This window comes from Conger conger, chromosome 7 (genome assembly GCF_963514075.1).
Source record: "Conger conger chromosome 7, fConCon1.1, whole genome shotgun sequence".
Taxonomy (NCBI): Eukaryota; Metazoa; Chordata; class Actinopteri; order Anguilliformes; family Congridae; genus Conger; species Conger conger.
In genome coordinates, this window is record NC_083766.1 from 48,070,844 (window position 1) to 48,086,452 (window position 15,609).

General features: G+C 41.9%; 1 protein-coding gene across 2 annotated transcripts; it reads right to left on the reverse strand.

Moving 5' to 3' along the window:
- Window positions 1-5,315: 5,315 nt before the first annotated feature.
- Window positions 5,316-10,055, reverse strand: LOC133134124 (uncharacterized). Of its 2 annotated transcripts, none has more exons than XM_061250558.1 (6): window positions 9,936-10,055; window positions 7,940-8,084; window positions 7,795-7,859; window positions 7,344-7,457; window positions 6,919-7,020; window positions 5,316-5,480 (listed from the first exon to the last, which is right to left on the reverse strand). In XM_061250558.1, exons 1-6 carry the CDS (start codon window positions 10,039-10,041, stop codon window positions 5,407-5,409), a joined length of 606 nt encoding a protein of 201 aa, XP_061106542.1. In that variant the 5' UTR covers window positions 10,042-10,055; the 3' UTR covers window positions 5,316-5,406. The 2 variants fall into 2 exon arrangements, with proteins under 2 accessions (XP_061106542.1, XP_061106543.1); XM_061250559.1 differs by lacking the exon at window positions 5,316-5,480 and adding an exon at window positions 6,220-6,288.
- Between the last annotated feature and the right edge of the window lie 5,554 nt (window positions 10,056-15,609).

Sequence of the window (15,609 nt, forward strand, 5' to 3'; positions counted from 1 at the left end):
CCAACTCCTCCACAGTCAGTCCTTTGAATCTATCCAATAAATTATCAGGTTATAATCAGGAAGGCCCTTAAAGCCTCTTAATATTCTTTCGGTATTGACATCCCTTCCGTTTTCCTTATCTTTTTGCTTTAGCCAGGCATTGTGCCCCTCCCCTGTAGGGTTGGGGCATTCCCCGACTGCTCGCTCAGCATGTTGAATCTCCTCCAAGATTATGCTGGAACTCATTCTATGCATGGCCTCAGTCAGAACTTTAACCTTGCTCCTTAGTACTCTATATCTAAGTCCCCCGACTTCAGACTCCTCTTCTGACAAGTAGGGCTGCTCATTATCTCTGAACCACATATTTTTCCTCTTACGGGCGTTCTTGCTACCACCTCGATGGCGTGTGTGAGGGGTTAACAATGCATTCCTTCCTAACCCATCTTCTGTCAATCTCTCATCAGGCGGGCCTAGGGCAGGGTCCTCGACAGTAGTATGGTGTCAGGAGTTTTGTCTCGGCTAGAGGGTTTTTTGTCTATGTTTTTGTGGTCTGTCCACACCAGAAATGGGACTTGAGCTCCCTCCAGCCAGTGTCTCCACTACTCTAGGGCCAACTTCACCACCAGGAGTTCCCGGTTGCCGATGTCGTAGTTTTCTTCTGTGGGAGACAGGCAGCGGGAGAAGAATGCACAGGGATGAATCTTGTTGTCTTTGATGGGGCATTGTGACAGGAGATCCCCTACCCCAATGTTAGATGTGTCCACCTCGACTAAACAACAGCCTGGTCCAGGTGGATGAGGATAGGGGCTGTAGTGAAGAGGTCCTTGAGTGAGAGGAATGCCTGGTTGGCCTTATCGTTTACAGAGGAAGACACTCTTGCTGGAGCTGAGGGCAGAGGCGATAGTGCTGTAGTTATGGATGAATTGGCGGTAAAAGTTTGCGAACCCCAAGAAGCGTTGTAGATCCTTGCGACTAGTAGGATGTGGCCACTCGACCACGGCAGTGACCTTACGGATGTTGCCCGCCGATATTATGTAACCAAGGAATTATGTGGTGGAACAGTGAAAGACACACTTCCCAGGCTTGACAAACAGACGATTCTCCAAAAGATGTTTAAGGACCTTGCGAACACGTGTGATGTGTTCCTCCCTGGTCTTAGAATGGATTAGAATGTCATCTAAGCAGACAAGAACAAATTTGTTTATCATGTCTCCCAGCACATCATTGATTAAAAATGGCTGGAGCATTAGTGAGCCTGAACGGCATCACCAGATATTCACAATGGCCAGTAGGGGGTGTTAAACGCCATTTTCCACTCATCCCCCTCACGGATATGCACCAGGTGGTAGGCATTGCATAAATCCAGTTTTGTGAAGATGGTAGCCTCCTGCAGTAATTCAAATGCTGAGGCCATGAGGGGGGAGAGGGTAACGATTCTTGACGGTGATGTCGTTGAAGGCTCAGTAGTCAATACATGGACGCAGGGTCTTTCTTGCCCACAAAGAAGAAGCCTGCTCCAGCAGGAGAAGATGAGGGACAAATGATCCCTGCAGCCAGGGACTCACCGTGGTATTTCTCCATTGTCCCGGTCTCGGGATGGGACAGGGAGAAGGAGGGGGTGGTTCCCGGAAGGAGGTTACTGGCACAGTCGTAGGGCCAGTGAGGAGGTAGGGAGGTAGCTCAGGACTTACAGAAGACCTCTTTCAGGTCCATGTACTTGGAAGGGATCTCTTTCAGATCCGGCACTTTCTTGGGATTACTTCTCTGAACAGGGGTGTGGGCTTGGCGAAAGCAATGAGCTAAACAGAATGGGCTCCAGCCCAAAATCTCATGCCTTTCCCAGTCCATTTCCAGGTTGTGCTTGACCAGCTATGGGTGACCCAGGATGATAGGGGAATGTGGAGAATCTATGATATGGAGCACCAGCTGCTCTTGATGGTTTCCAGAGGTTAGCAGTTTTAAGGGAATGCCTGTGTGGGTGATGTTAGCAAGTCTCTGTCCGCTGAGTGAATTGGCCACCAGGGAGTGTAGCATCTTGGTAAGTGGGACACCCCACCTGGCAGCCACACCGGCATCCAGAAAACCAGCTTCAGCTCTGGAATCGACCAGGGCGGATATCTTCCTCGTCTTTCCCTCCTAGGAGATGGTAGCGGGAAGACAGGTGCGGTGTTTGGGGAACACTTCAATTGGAGTCACGCCCACTAGTGCTCCCTCGCTGACTAGTGGGCGCTAGCTTTTCTCAGGCATGCGGAGACGAAGCGTCCAATCCATCGCCGGTCTCTCATCCTTCTCTCCCTCTCCTCCCTGGTCAGTCATGCATGATCCACCCTCATAGTCTCCGCCTCTGTGTTCTGGACTGGTCTGCTGGGTCCACGGTGGTCAGAACGTACTGTTATGTACAGTACTGAGGACCCAAAAGCAGACCAGAGGATATTCCAAAAACGTTGTCTTTTATTCAGTCCCAGTTCACAGTCAAGAGATCAAGCGACAACAGCCAAAACAAAAAGCAAAGAAACATTGAAAAACAAGCAGGAGACGATATCCAGGAAATCAGAAAACAGAGGTACAAAAGGGCTAAGGCAAAAATCAAAGTTGAAGTCGTAGCAAATAATCAAAGAACAAATAATCAGAAGGGCAGACAAAACAAGAGGGCAAAGCAAACTTGACAACAAGGCAAAGGGTTGTCATAATGAATCTCAATAAAACAGGCGTACAGGCATCTCGGCTCTGAATTATGATCAACGTTCTGACATGAAACACTGTGGAGACTAAGGTTTAAATACATGAGGGACGGTGACAACCTAAGCGGGGCTCGGGAGAAGGTGGGCTAAACAAATAGACAATAGGTGGGAAACATAAGAGGGTAATAATACAATAACAAGGTGTAAGACGGAAATTATTAATAATTAAATAATTATTATCTGGCATTATCACTCAGGGCTGGTCAGCTTGCTGGCTTCCTCTGGTATTGGGGAATATGTGGTTGTAAAGTAATTTAACCCAGGAGCATGCACCATTAACCCCCACTATCTCCGCACCCATACGGGCAGGAGCCTGTGGGGGAAGACTCAGGCCTCCAGCCGTAAAACTCGTTACGACGGGGCAACATTCTTTACGGCACAGAGAGGTTTGGAGGAAATACTTCCTGCTAGGCCCTGGCCTTCTCCTGAACCCCCCTTTATTACTCTCTCCCTATTTACTCAGTCACTAAATGATGTGTACAGCACTGGATGTTTCATGACAAAGTCAGTTTAGATAATATTCATGTTTGGTATTATTCTGATTGTTTCAGTGCGACTGGTGCAATGGTTTTATTTCTGCAACAGCAAACCCTGGACATCATAACCAACCAGGAGCCAGGGAAAAACTGTGTGGAGCTCTGCCCCAGTGAAAGCCATGTGCGTTTCCTGGGGAGGCGTGGCTCCAAATTACAGATGGGTGACCCATTTTTAGGGTTAACATCAAAGGCCAGATTTTGGATTTAAGGACAGTAAACTAAGCAATCTGGGAGAATGCAATCAGCCTCCCGTGCACTCCGTGCACGTAATTTCTACGTACAGGGTGTCTGTAGCCAGACTCCCGTATGTAGCTTTAATTACCAGGTATGACTTTTAAGACTCCATAATTTGGTTTCCGTTGTAATGTCTTTTGATTTGGAACTAGTATGTAATTATGTATGTAACCTGCCTGGTAAAATAAATTGTTAAAACTTGATCTGTTTGGTTTTCCTTACTGACACTTAATGTTATACAGGGAATGCTTGGTTTACCCCTTCAAACTGGTCTAGGGAGGATGATTATTTCCACTTACTGTATCACGGCGTATAGCACCCGTAGACCTATGTTGGTAAATCCCTCGCCTCCGCATGGTAGTTCATTCATGTCGAGCACAGCCGTAGCTATGTTGGTCTGCTTGGGTCCCTAGGCTGTAAACAGATATACCCGAGAGTAGCTATTCCTGCGACCTCTGTAATGACTACAGATAGCTAGTCAGTTTGTGAGACGTGCACATAACGCGCGATGTGACATGCGGTGGTACCAGCAGAGGATTGTTCAGAGAGTAAATCTCAGTACAGGATTCCTATAGCGATCAAGTCAAAATTATCAATAAGAAATCCACTAATGTGGATAACTAATCTAAATTATTTTTCTAAAATGGAGTCAGATAAACGAAGGTGAATCTATTGGCCCTATTGTGGAGATTCTTGGTCAGTAAAGAGCGGAAGGCAGATTGGTACTCCTGTCTTTGTATCATGGTTTATTTATTGGCTGATCTAGACTCTCCGCATAGGGGCCACTAATTTTTAACCCTATTAGTATTCTTTCAGCAACACCAGAAGCACGAGCACGCTGATACCTTCAGCCCTCGCTAAATTCTGTCGTTGGGTTAGTGTGGGGTTTTACAAAGGGGAGATGAAAATGCGGATTGAATGCACATAGACCCACATGTAAGACATACGGTTCTGGATTAGAGAGTGGACATTTGCATAGAGTCGGAGACATAGTGATAGTAAGAACCAGGTGCGAACACGAGCATAGGAAGGCATAGCTAGAGAACAGCATGAAGATGATGTTAGTGAGTTAGTTACGTGATTAAATCTAATCTACCGAAATTAAGTGACTATTAGTTTCTAAGTGTATTAATATGATTAGTACTGTACAATATCTAAATTAGTAGTTGTTAGTAAGAATAGTGCTTTACAAGATTAACTAGCGAAAGAAGCCATGGATCCTATTGTTTAGGATACAATTCATGCTAATTCAGGCTAATGCCCCTTACAATCATTATTAAAATAGGATTGATTGCCCAGCTGGTGGCGCTATAGCATGTAATCAAATACTCAATATTACAATAGTCATAAGGTCATGCACCTCATTCATTCAACCTCTTTTACATGAGAACACTGCTACAAAACCGAGAGTTCACACATACATTTCTTGACACTTTACTTTTCCGATATTACATACCCCAACTTGTACTAGCACTCCAACAACTCCAACAGAAACATATGACAAAGCTACATCGCACATAGAAATACTTAAATTTTCACAAGCAGAGAAATACAGAAGAAATCCTCAAAAACATGCAAATACCTGCCAAATCTGCAGAAGAACTGTGACAAATTCTCCAATAGGTACAACATACCAGATGATTTTCTTATTAAACTGCAGGACAGTGTACCTAAGAATTGATCCTGTTTAACTTCCTGATTGTTTCCCACACCTGATTGCTATTCCCTCTCATTACCTTATTTAAGCCCCTCAGTTTGTATGTCTTGTCGCCAGATTGTTATGTGTTTGTACCACACCTTCCAGCATTTCCGGATTGATACCTGTTTCGACCTGTTTCGACCTCCATTTATCGTGCTTATCTGATTTTGAACCGAACTGACCGACCTTTTATTCAGAAGAAATTCCTGTCTTGGTCTCACATCTGGATCCCCTGTTCTGAGTCCGTGATACCATCTCCATGTACTTGGTCTCCTGTCCCAAGAGCGGTGCCTGGAGACAGTGATGCTTCTCTTTATATGGCATTGCATCCTGTTCCTGAAAATGTCCTGTTCATATTTCACTTTCTGTGAATGTTATATGACCTGAGATGGGCAGTTGTCGCTAATTTCTTTTTATTTCAGTCAATATGCGTGTAATTTATTGTACCACATGAAGTCTACTAGTTTCCAAAAAGGTGAAATAAATGGTTAATACATTGATGGGAAATCAATGTTTTGGTCTGTTTGAAAACAAATCGTAGGATATGGCATATTCTAACGATAAAGCCCTCCAATTTGCCTGTGATTCATACATGTATTTTTGCATATGTGAAAACTGGATCCTGATGGCTGGAGTTTTTTTTAACAAACAACTATTAGAATGAATTGGATGCATAGAAAGCTAAGCTGGTTCTGCTTTAATATGCTTTGCAACATCCAACTTAACGTCAGTGTAATAAGATTCCTCAGTCAACCTGTGTGCAAATGGGTATCTTGTGTATGTGTGCTTTTTTAGTTTTCTTTGTCATTATGTTCTCTTCAGTGGAAACCAAAAGCTAATGCATGAGATATACAGCAAAAAATGTGATATTTGTAGTTAATAGTTTCTTAGGATTCATATAATTTCAGATTAATTTTTTTCACGTGTGCTGCTTTTGAATGTTTTTCCTGTCCCTTTGTCATCAATCCTTATTTCATTGCTGTGTGTGATGGAAAAGCATAAATGACAATGAGCCATGAGAAAATGTAATGTTTATTTCCAAATATTTCACCACACTAATCACTTTAACTAAGAGCTTTCTCTTCAGCTGGACAAATATCTGTAAATGAGAATAAAAATTGTTATCAAAACAGTAAAATCCTTTGTTTCCCTGTTCATAGAGCTGTGTAAACTGAAATACTCATTATCTTACATGATGATCTTGCCTCCACTGGTTTAGACACAGATATGTCTATGGACCCGAAAGAGTACTGTGTTTTGATTGCCTATGTCATACTGATGATCTTTTTCACAATGCATACTGCTTATGTTTTAGATGTATCTGTGTATGGATATTTACAATGACTCGCAGTTGAAGTACACTATGACTACCTTAACATATAATTTGTATCAATGTATGACCATGTATATGATAACATAAAGCTTAGTATATAAGGCTATTTAATGTCAACATATTGTCTCAAAATAATAAATAGAAATCCGAATCAAACTGTCTTCTTTGAAAACAGTTGGATACAACGATCACAAAAAAGTTAAGGCTCTGAACAGAAAAAGGAAGGGACATAAAAAGAAGATGCTGACTATGATGTGGCCGAACTCCTATGAAATGAAATGCCTGCAAATGCAATTTACACAGTTTAAGATGACGGTCCTTAAAACTCACAAGTCTAATATATAACATGTAAGTTGTAATACAAGTAGAAATACGTGAGATGAAGCAGTCACTGACCTTGCTTTTGATCATATTTGAACATTGGCTGTGGAAACCCCAGGCACTCCACTTGTTTGTGATATATATCCAAATCAGCCTGACTTAACTGCTTTGTTCTCCCTGTAAAACCAAACCATTGGTAGACAGAGTCATGTAATATCAGGATGATTGCTTGCAGAGCTGGCAAGAGACTGTGGAATATGTGACAGAATAACTGACCTAGTTAAGAAATATGGATAGTAACTTTGCCTTATATCTACATGTACACTGATTCAGAACCCCCTTTGAATTGTTCTGATTTACAAATATGACATTTTAATCAAGGATCATGCATCAGCATGTGTCAAATATGGCAGTGTGTGTCCATAATGTATTATGTTACTATTCATATCACATTATGGCAGAAAGGGTAAGTTGATTGGCTGCCTCCAGAGTAGACATACCAAAGATATAGAGTGACTTGATGATTTCCTCGCAAACCACACTGGCCAAGCTCACGACGAGACAGTCAGGACTGGCGTGCAGGACCACAGAGCAAGTCCGAAGACCACTTTCATCTGAGAAAGAGAATGTGCTTACAGACCCAATGCCAATGTGTCTGCTTTGACCACACAAGGGCCGAAGCACCGAAAAATTATTGGGAGAACCCTAATAAATTTTAGTCATTTAATCCTTCCATCTAAGAAAGCTAATTAGATTGGCCTATGCATGAGGAATAACTTATTTTGACTAAAATAAGGTTAAACCTTAAAATTTAGAACTTGACTTCACAGCTACCTTCATCTTCTCTGGAGAAACTAGAAAATCCTCCTCAATTTGTAATTCAATGTGTAAGGTGTCACAGGCCCAACTGCCATTTGCTACAAAAAAGAGGGACACAAAAATATTACTTACGTATCATATGACCGGTGTTGTTTGAAAAAGTCACATTCCGAACACCATAATGACACTTTCCATTCCTGCAATTGAAAAGGAGCCATGTTAGTAATGGTAAAACTGAGTCAGGATGGTTGCCTGTGCATGATCTGAAGCCACTCACATCATGTTTCTTTCTTTTATGACAGCAGTGCTTTCATCTGATGACAGCACAGTATCTATCAAGGAGCTGTCCACTGTTTTCAGTATGTCAATGAATTTCTGGTGATCTGCTGTTCCTTCAATGACGATCCATTTCCCTGATACCTGAAAACAAAGATCAAGCCAGTTTAGGTGCTATTTTGCAGGCCTCTTCCATCCCGAGCCAACGAAGGAAAGCACAGTCTAGCATCCCTCTACTCTGCAGTCCATCAGAATCTCCGGATTGATCTGACTCCACTAGTCAGTCCCTCATGCATTTGTATTCTATATGTATATGTATTACATGCCCATATTTGTATTATATATCCGTATGTGCTTCAGTTTATAATTTGCTATTTGGCTGTTATTTATTTAGCATGAAATACCCCCATTTCTGTATTATTACATTACATTACATTACATTATTGGCATTTGGCAGACGCTCTTATCCAGAGTGATGTACAACAAATACCTATAACCAGGGATAAGTTCGCTGAGTTGTTTTTTTTTTAACAAAGAAACAAACAAACAACAGAGCAAAAGTGACCAAAGTTAACTATCCAAACACTGCTTACCTAGCCAACTAAAAATACCGATACACAAAGCAAGTCACAGAGACAACAATTAAGGTTCACAGGGAGGTAGGGAGGGATGGGGAGAGGTGCTGCTTGAAGAGGTGTGTCTTCAGCTTGCGCTTGAAGGTGGGGAGAGATTCTGCAGTTCTGACCTCAACGGGGAATTCGTTCCACCACCGTGGAGCCAGAACAGACAGTAGTCGTGAGCGTGATGTGGAGGTTCGGAGAGGGGGAGGTGCCAAGCGGCCTGTGGAGGCTGAACGAAGAGGTCTGGCAGGGGTGTAGGGTCTGATGATTTTTTGTAGATAAGCTGGGGAAGACCCCTTAACTGCTTGGAAGGCTAGCACCAATGTTTTGAATTTGATGCGAGCCGTGACAGGCAGCCAGTGGAGGGAAGTAAGCAGGGGGGTGACGTGTGAGTATTTGGGAAGGTTGAAGACCAGACGAGCTGCTGCATTCTGGATAAGTTGGAGGGGTCTGATGGCAGACGCTGGGAGGCCAGCCAAGAGGGAATTGCAGTAGTCCAGGCGGGACAGAACCATCGCTTGGACCAAGAGCTGGGTCGAGTATATGCCCACACTTGCCTTCTTTCCAATTACACTTAAATTGTTAATACAATTGATTTTTCAAAACATGACATTTTTCCTAGACTCAGTGGGCCTCAATTATCAATATTTTCGGAAATATGTGTGCAAATGTATGTGATCTGAAACGAACTAACAACATTCTCCAGATTCATGAAAGACACATAGACACAGCTCTTTTTCATATCCATGTGTGTATGTTGATAAATACCAAGTAATCGTAAATCAAAGGCGCTTGCACAAAATTTGTGATGAGCATAAATTAACGCCCCTAAAACATCCATCCATCCATTCATTATCTTAACCCACTTATCCTGAACAGGGTCGCAAGTTGGGCTGGAGCCTATCCCAGCATACATTGGGCGAAAGGCAGGAATACACCCTGGACGGGTCACCAGTCCATCACAGGGCACACTCACACACTCATACCTATGGGCAATTTAGACTCTCCAATCAGCCTAACCTGCATGTCTTTGGACTGTGGGAGGAAACCGGAATACCCGGAGGAAACCCACGCAGACACGGGGAGAACATGCAAACTCCACACAGAGAGGCCCCAGCTGACGAGGATTCGAACCCAGGACCTCCTTGCTGTGAGGCGGCAGTGCTACCATCCGTGCCACCCCCCTAAAACATCATATATGGAATTTTGTTTTTTCAAAGAGATAGTCGAAAAAAGAAAAAAGCTTCTCTGAAGCAGAGATTTAGGTTAATGGAAGTACAACAAGCCAAAAACTGAGTTTGTTCAGGTCCTACGAAAAAACTGGCATCCAAAAACTTTGATAAATCCCACATTATTCGTGGAAATGCATTTCCAATGGAGTTTTGTTCACGGGCAAGGGTTGAATGAGATCTTCACACCCCAGGGGTTTAGCTGCGCTCACAGAGAGGAGGCTGAGGAGAGCGGCCACAGTAAGCACATCCATGATGAGTGGAGAGGTTGCTAGAGAATCTTCCAATGGTATCAGCACCCTCCTGCCTTATATATGCAGTTGTGCTGACGTATTGCAAATAGAGTTTTCCTAGATTTGCAACATTTTAGAAAACGGGAATGGGTTGGAAACCCTTCCAGCAAACAGACTTTGATAGCTAATGTGATTAATTATTAACCTGCGTACTGTGTATCTAAATATGGTTGTCTGTAAAAACACAAACATGACATTGCGATTCGCCTCAAGACACTAATTATTATCCTGTAACCAACAACATTGGATAAAAGTAAAAATCTATGCAAAAAAATCTATGCCTACAAACATAACTATTTACTGTAATCCCAGAATCCTGATGTGTCCGATCTGAACACCTTGTACTGTAACATCTCATGTTCTGGGCTATTGTCAATTGCATCTCACATAAGCTAATTCAGAAACATTTCAGTAGATTAGTGAAACATAGCCTAGCCTATGTGGTGCTGCATATGTGACTTATATCGTTTTCCAATGTTCACATTGAAAAACAAATATTTCCCACTGTAACAACTGTAAGAAATGTATTGGTAATAATTATGTCCTGCGGAAACTGTTGAGTAAATGCATCCATGCATGTTTACATAAGCTACCATTATTTAAGTAGCCTATTTATTCATGCTGTTTTTTTGTACAAACAAACTTATAAACCTGCTTCCTTGTAAATGGCACGGATGGTGCAGTGGGTAGCACTGCAGAAATGAAGGCGTGGGATAAACAACAGGAGGTTTAACAGAGGTTAAACTACACGTGCTCAACGTGTGCAGCGGTGGAGTCTGTGTAATTTTGGGGGAGCAGTGTTGTATTTACATTCCCAGCACTACGGGGGATGAAAAGATGCAGCAAGGAGCAGGGACCACTGATTGGCTAGGAGGCCTGGGAAGGTGGTTCTCTGGCTGGACCGGCATCCTGATCACCAGACTGACGATTGTCGGACTGTTTAAGACTCGAACAGTCCAAAAGAGAACCGGACTATGATGATCAATATGATGATGTGAACTTAGCAGGATTGCCTAATATGTTTGCTGAAGAGTAGAGTCCACTATAAAAATTAACCCTTTTCAATTAAAATAGTGTAGAGTAATCATTAGGAGAGTTGTCATGATAAAAAGGAGGGAATGTGGGAAATTTTTAATTGGCTCACGAAATATAGCTCATATGGCATTAACTGTGTAATTTGTGCAAAGCATTAATATGTGCCCACTTCTACTTATGTGCAGAGAGAAGCTGTCTACCAGTGGGAATTACCACTGAACTGTAGCAACGCAAGCAAATATGTGTCATAGGGCATGAATACCAGGAAGATAAGAGAATCAGAAACATTTGTTTCAAATATCATCACGAGCTTGCAGAAAAACAGGAGCCCACCTAACCACGAAGGAGGGTTCCACACTGGCACCCAGAGCTTAGAATTGTTTCTCTTGGTGCATGTGTTGGCTGCTGACTGGAGGGAGACAGGGACTGCCCAACTCTCCCCAGCAACAGAATGTGTATATAAGCTGGAACGAAGTATCAAGCATTGTTCTCCGCTTTGGAAGCGCTGGACCCGATATGCATATTGTATAAAGCTGTTGAACTCTCACTTGTGCAGAGCTGTTATTGTGTTGCAGATTTGTATCCAAACACCTATAAAACACCTTACACATTGAATTCCAAATTGAGGAGGATTTTCTAGTTTCTCCAGAGAAGATGAAGGTAGCTGTGGCTGTGAAGTCAAGTTCTAAATTTGAAAGATGAACATTATTTTAGTCAAAAGAAGTTATTCCTAATACATAGGCCTATCTAATTTGCTGTCTTAGATGGAAGGAAATGACTAAAATATTTCCCAAAAAGTTTTTGACAGAGTGGTGCTTCGGCCCTTGTGTGATCAAAGCAGACACATTGGCATTGGGTCTGTAAGCACATTCTGTTTCTCAGATGAAAGTGGTCTTTGGACTTCCACTGTGGTCCTGCACACCGGTCCTGACTGTCTCGTCGCGAGCTTAACCAGTGTGCTGTAGGGGAAAATTCACAGAACGAAAGATCTCTCTCCTAAAAGCATGATAACCAATCACAAGTCAAAATCAGACTCCGCCTTAGTGAGCAGGCTGGTTCCTCTAAAACTCTCGACGATGTGTGCTAAAAGTTTATCAATATATCTGTATTAAAGTATGATATGTACCCTGTATAGTTTCAAACTGATTAACTGCTAAATTGTGCCGGGATTACACAGTGAGCCCAGCCAGCTGGCAGGGGGGGGGCCCGTCTTGAACTGTGTAGACCAAACTGTCAAGGACACGGGCAGAGCAAGATATGACTATACAGCTGATTTCTCCGGGACTCTCGATGTTTTATGCCAGGAGTGTATCTATTTGACCTAGAACATTAATTATAGCTGAGCTTATGAAAACGCAAGAAACCACAGTGAAAACTGTTGAAATGAGAGCAAAGAATGCTACTTACATTTATTCCCTTAGAAGAGAATAATTAATCAAATGTTTAGTATGTCTGTAGATTAGAAAAGTATATTAGAAGTGAATATTAATGAAATGTTTAGTTTGTCTGTATATTTTCAATGATTCCTGCTGCTTAGTTCGTCTTATAAAAGCGAAAGATACAGAGTGACGTGTATGGATGACGTGTTAGAGGGAGGGCATCCAGAACTTTCTGAGGTCTGGTAGTTTGCCAAGAGCAGGTGCGGGGTGAAGTGAGGACACGTAGTTGGCAGAATGCCCTGAACTTTGTACAGAGTTGGCAGAGCATAAGGACCGTTGGCAATTTGCCACAATGACGTTGTGGGAGGAGCGTTGGGAGGAGTTACGATAAGAAAAGTGTGGGTGATTTGCCAGAATGAGGTTTGAGGAGGAGTTGTAGGTGGAGTAACTGTGTATAAAATGGGTGTACAAATGCCAGTCGGGGTTCAGTTCTGGAGAGCTGATCCGGCTTTATGCACGTGTGCTAATAAAGTCTGATTTTCCTGAAGATCTTGCTGCCTGGTGTCGTCTTTTCCCTCGCGAAGATGTTTTTCGACAAATTGAAGATTTGGACTCTGTCGTTTCATAGACACGACAGTGCTTGCTGAGGATATCATCAAGTCACTCTATATCTTTGGTATGTCTACTCTGGAGGCAGCCAATTAACTTGCCCTTTCTGCCATAATGTGATATGAATGGTAACATAATACATTATGGACACACACTGCCATATTTGACACATGCTGATGCATGATCCTTGATTAAAATTACATATTTGTAAATCAAAACAACGTTACTCTTACAGGTCCATAGACATATCTGTGTCTAAACCAGTGGAGGCAAGATCATCATTTAAGATAATGAGTATTTCAGTTTACACAGCTCTATGTACAGGGAAACTGTTTTTATGACAATCTTTATTCTCATTTACAGACATTTGTCCAGATGGAGAGAAAGCTCTTAGTTAAAGTGATTAGTGCGGTGACATATTTGGAAATAAACATCACATTTTCTCATGGCTCATTGTCATTTATGTTATTTTCATCACACACAATAAAGCAGCAATGAAATAAGGATTGATGACAAAGGGACAGGAAAAACATTCAATTTCACCTTTTTGGAAACTACTAGACTTCACGTGGTACAATAAATGACATGCACGCATATTGACTATTCTTAAAAAAACTTTGGCACAGCTGCCCAATCCAGGTCATATAACATTCACAGAAAGTGAAATATGAACAGGACATTTTCTCAGCAACAGGATGCAATGCCATATAAAAAGAAGCATTACTGTCTCCAGGCACCGCTCTTGGGACAGGAGACCAAGTACATGTAGATGGAGCATCACCACATTAAACGGGCTAAAGTATGGTCCTCCCTTCAGTCCATGATTCTGCTGTACAAACATAAACAAAGTACAGTTACAATTTCTAATTATCAATCTTTTAATTACCTTTTAAAAACCTCTTAGTTAAAATGAACAGTATTTTTGGGAGAACATCTTATTGCATTTTACTTTTACTTTTAAAACCAGTTATTTCATAATGAAATACAATTTGGATGAATGTTTAAATAAAGATGATCCACATGAATCCCAGAATAACAATTTGATAATAATATGCTGAGAACAACTATACTTACTACTTACATGTTTACCATGTAAAATGTTTCTCTATTATTCTCTGCTTGAGGCAAAGCTTATGACAGTGATATTCAAGAAGCATTACATTTATCTGACAATAACCTTTTTCATATGTTCACTCAGTGAGCACTTTATTAGGTAGACCTGTATACCAGTTTGTTAATATAAATATTTAATCAGCCAATCATGTGGCAGCAACTAAATGCATAAAAGCATGCAGACAGGTCAAGTGGTTCAGCTGTTTTTCAGACCAACAGTCAGAATGGGGAAGAAATGTGATCTAAGTGATGTTGGCCATGGAATGATTATTGGTGCCAGACAGGGTGGTTTGAGTATCTCACAAACTGCTGATCTCCTTGGATTTTCACACATAACAATCTCTACTGCATAATGGTGCAAAAAAAAAAAAGAAATTCAGTGAACTGCTGTTATGCGGGCAAAAACGTGTTGTTCAAGGTACAATAGGTACGATTTTTGTGTTAAAACATTGGAGCAAGACCATTGTAAATTCCTATCATTGAAAAAGACTCACTGACACATTGACTCACCCTCTGCCAAGCTCATTGGTTGAAAATTGGTTCTAAATGCCCCAGCCAATGACGATCAATGTCAGCGCATTCGCAGACAAGGGGGAGGAATAAAGTGTTGCAGTGTTTGTTTCTGAAATTCCCTTCTTGTTTACCTTACCTATCGTACCTTTAATGAGAGAGGTCAGAGGAGAAGGGCCAGACTGGTCAAAGCTGACAGGTTTGCAACCATTCCATGTTTTACACCTTTTTATTAATGCCCTTGCAGTGCTAAGCTAACTGTTTATGTATTTAATTGTACCCATTACATGACTTGTGATGGTCAATTACCATCTGTAATTTTATCAATAATTTTTGCATCTGTTGTTTTCAGAACAAATTAGATTACTAAGTTAAAAAAAAACATTGAAACATTTTCCATGTTATTTATAATCCAAACAGTAGCATGTAATACAAACTAAGGCACAAGCACAATGCAGTGCACTCCATAAGTATTTGGACAGTTGTACAATATCTGGTTCTGTACTCCAGAACTGAGACGGGTGCGTGGGGGGTTGGACCCAAAATGCACACCTCAGAAACAGGGGTGTAATAAAGTCCCGTCAGGGCTTTATTCAGGGAGTGTCCAGTGAGCGTAGTCAAAAAACAAGCAATGTTCATACACGTAAAATCCAGCCAAAACCAAAGTACAGCACCGAGGGAGAAGGCAGTCTCGTAATCGGTACACCAGGCAAAAAGTCTGGTAGACAGGAAAGCTGTCAGCGGGGCAGAAGTACAGGCGGACGGTAGGCAGGCTCAGGGTCGATGATGGCGCAAGAGTCAAGACCGAAGTCTGCTCTGCGGGGCAAAGGCATAAAGACAGCAGGCAAAGTCGTGGTACAGGCAGGCAATGGTCAACAAAACA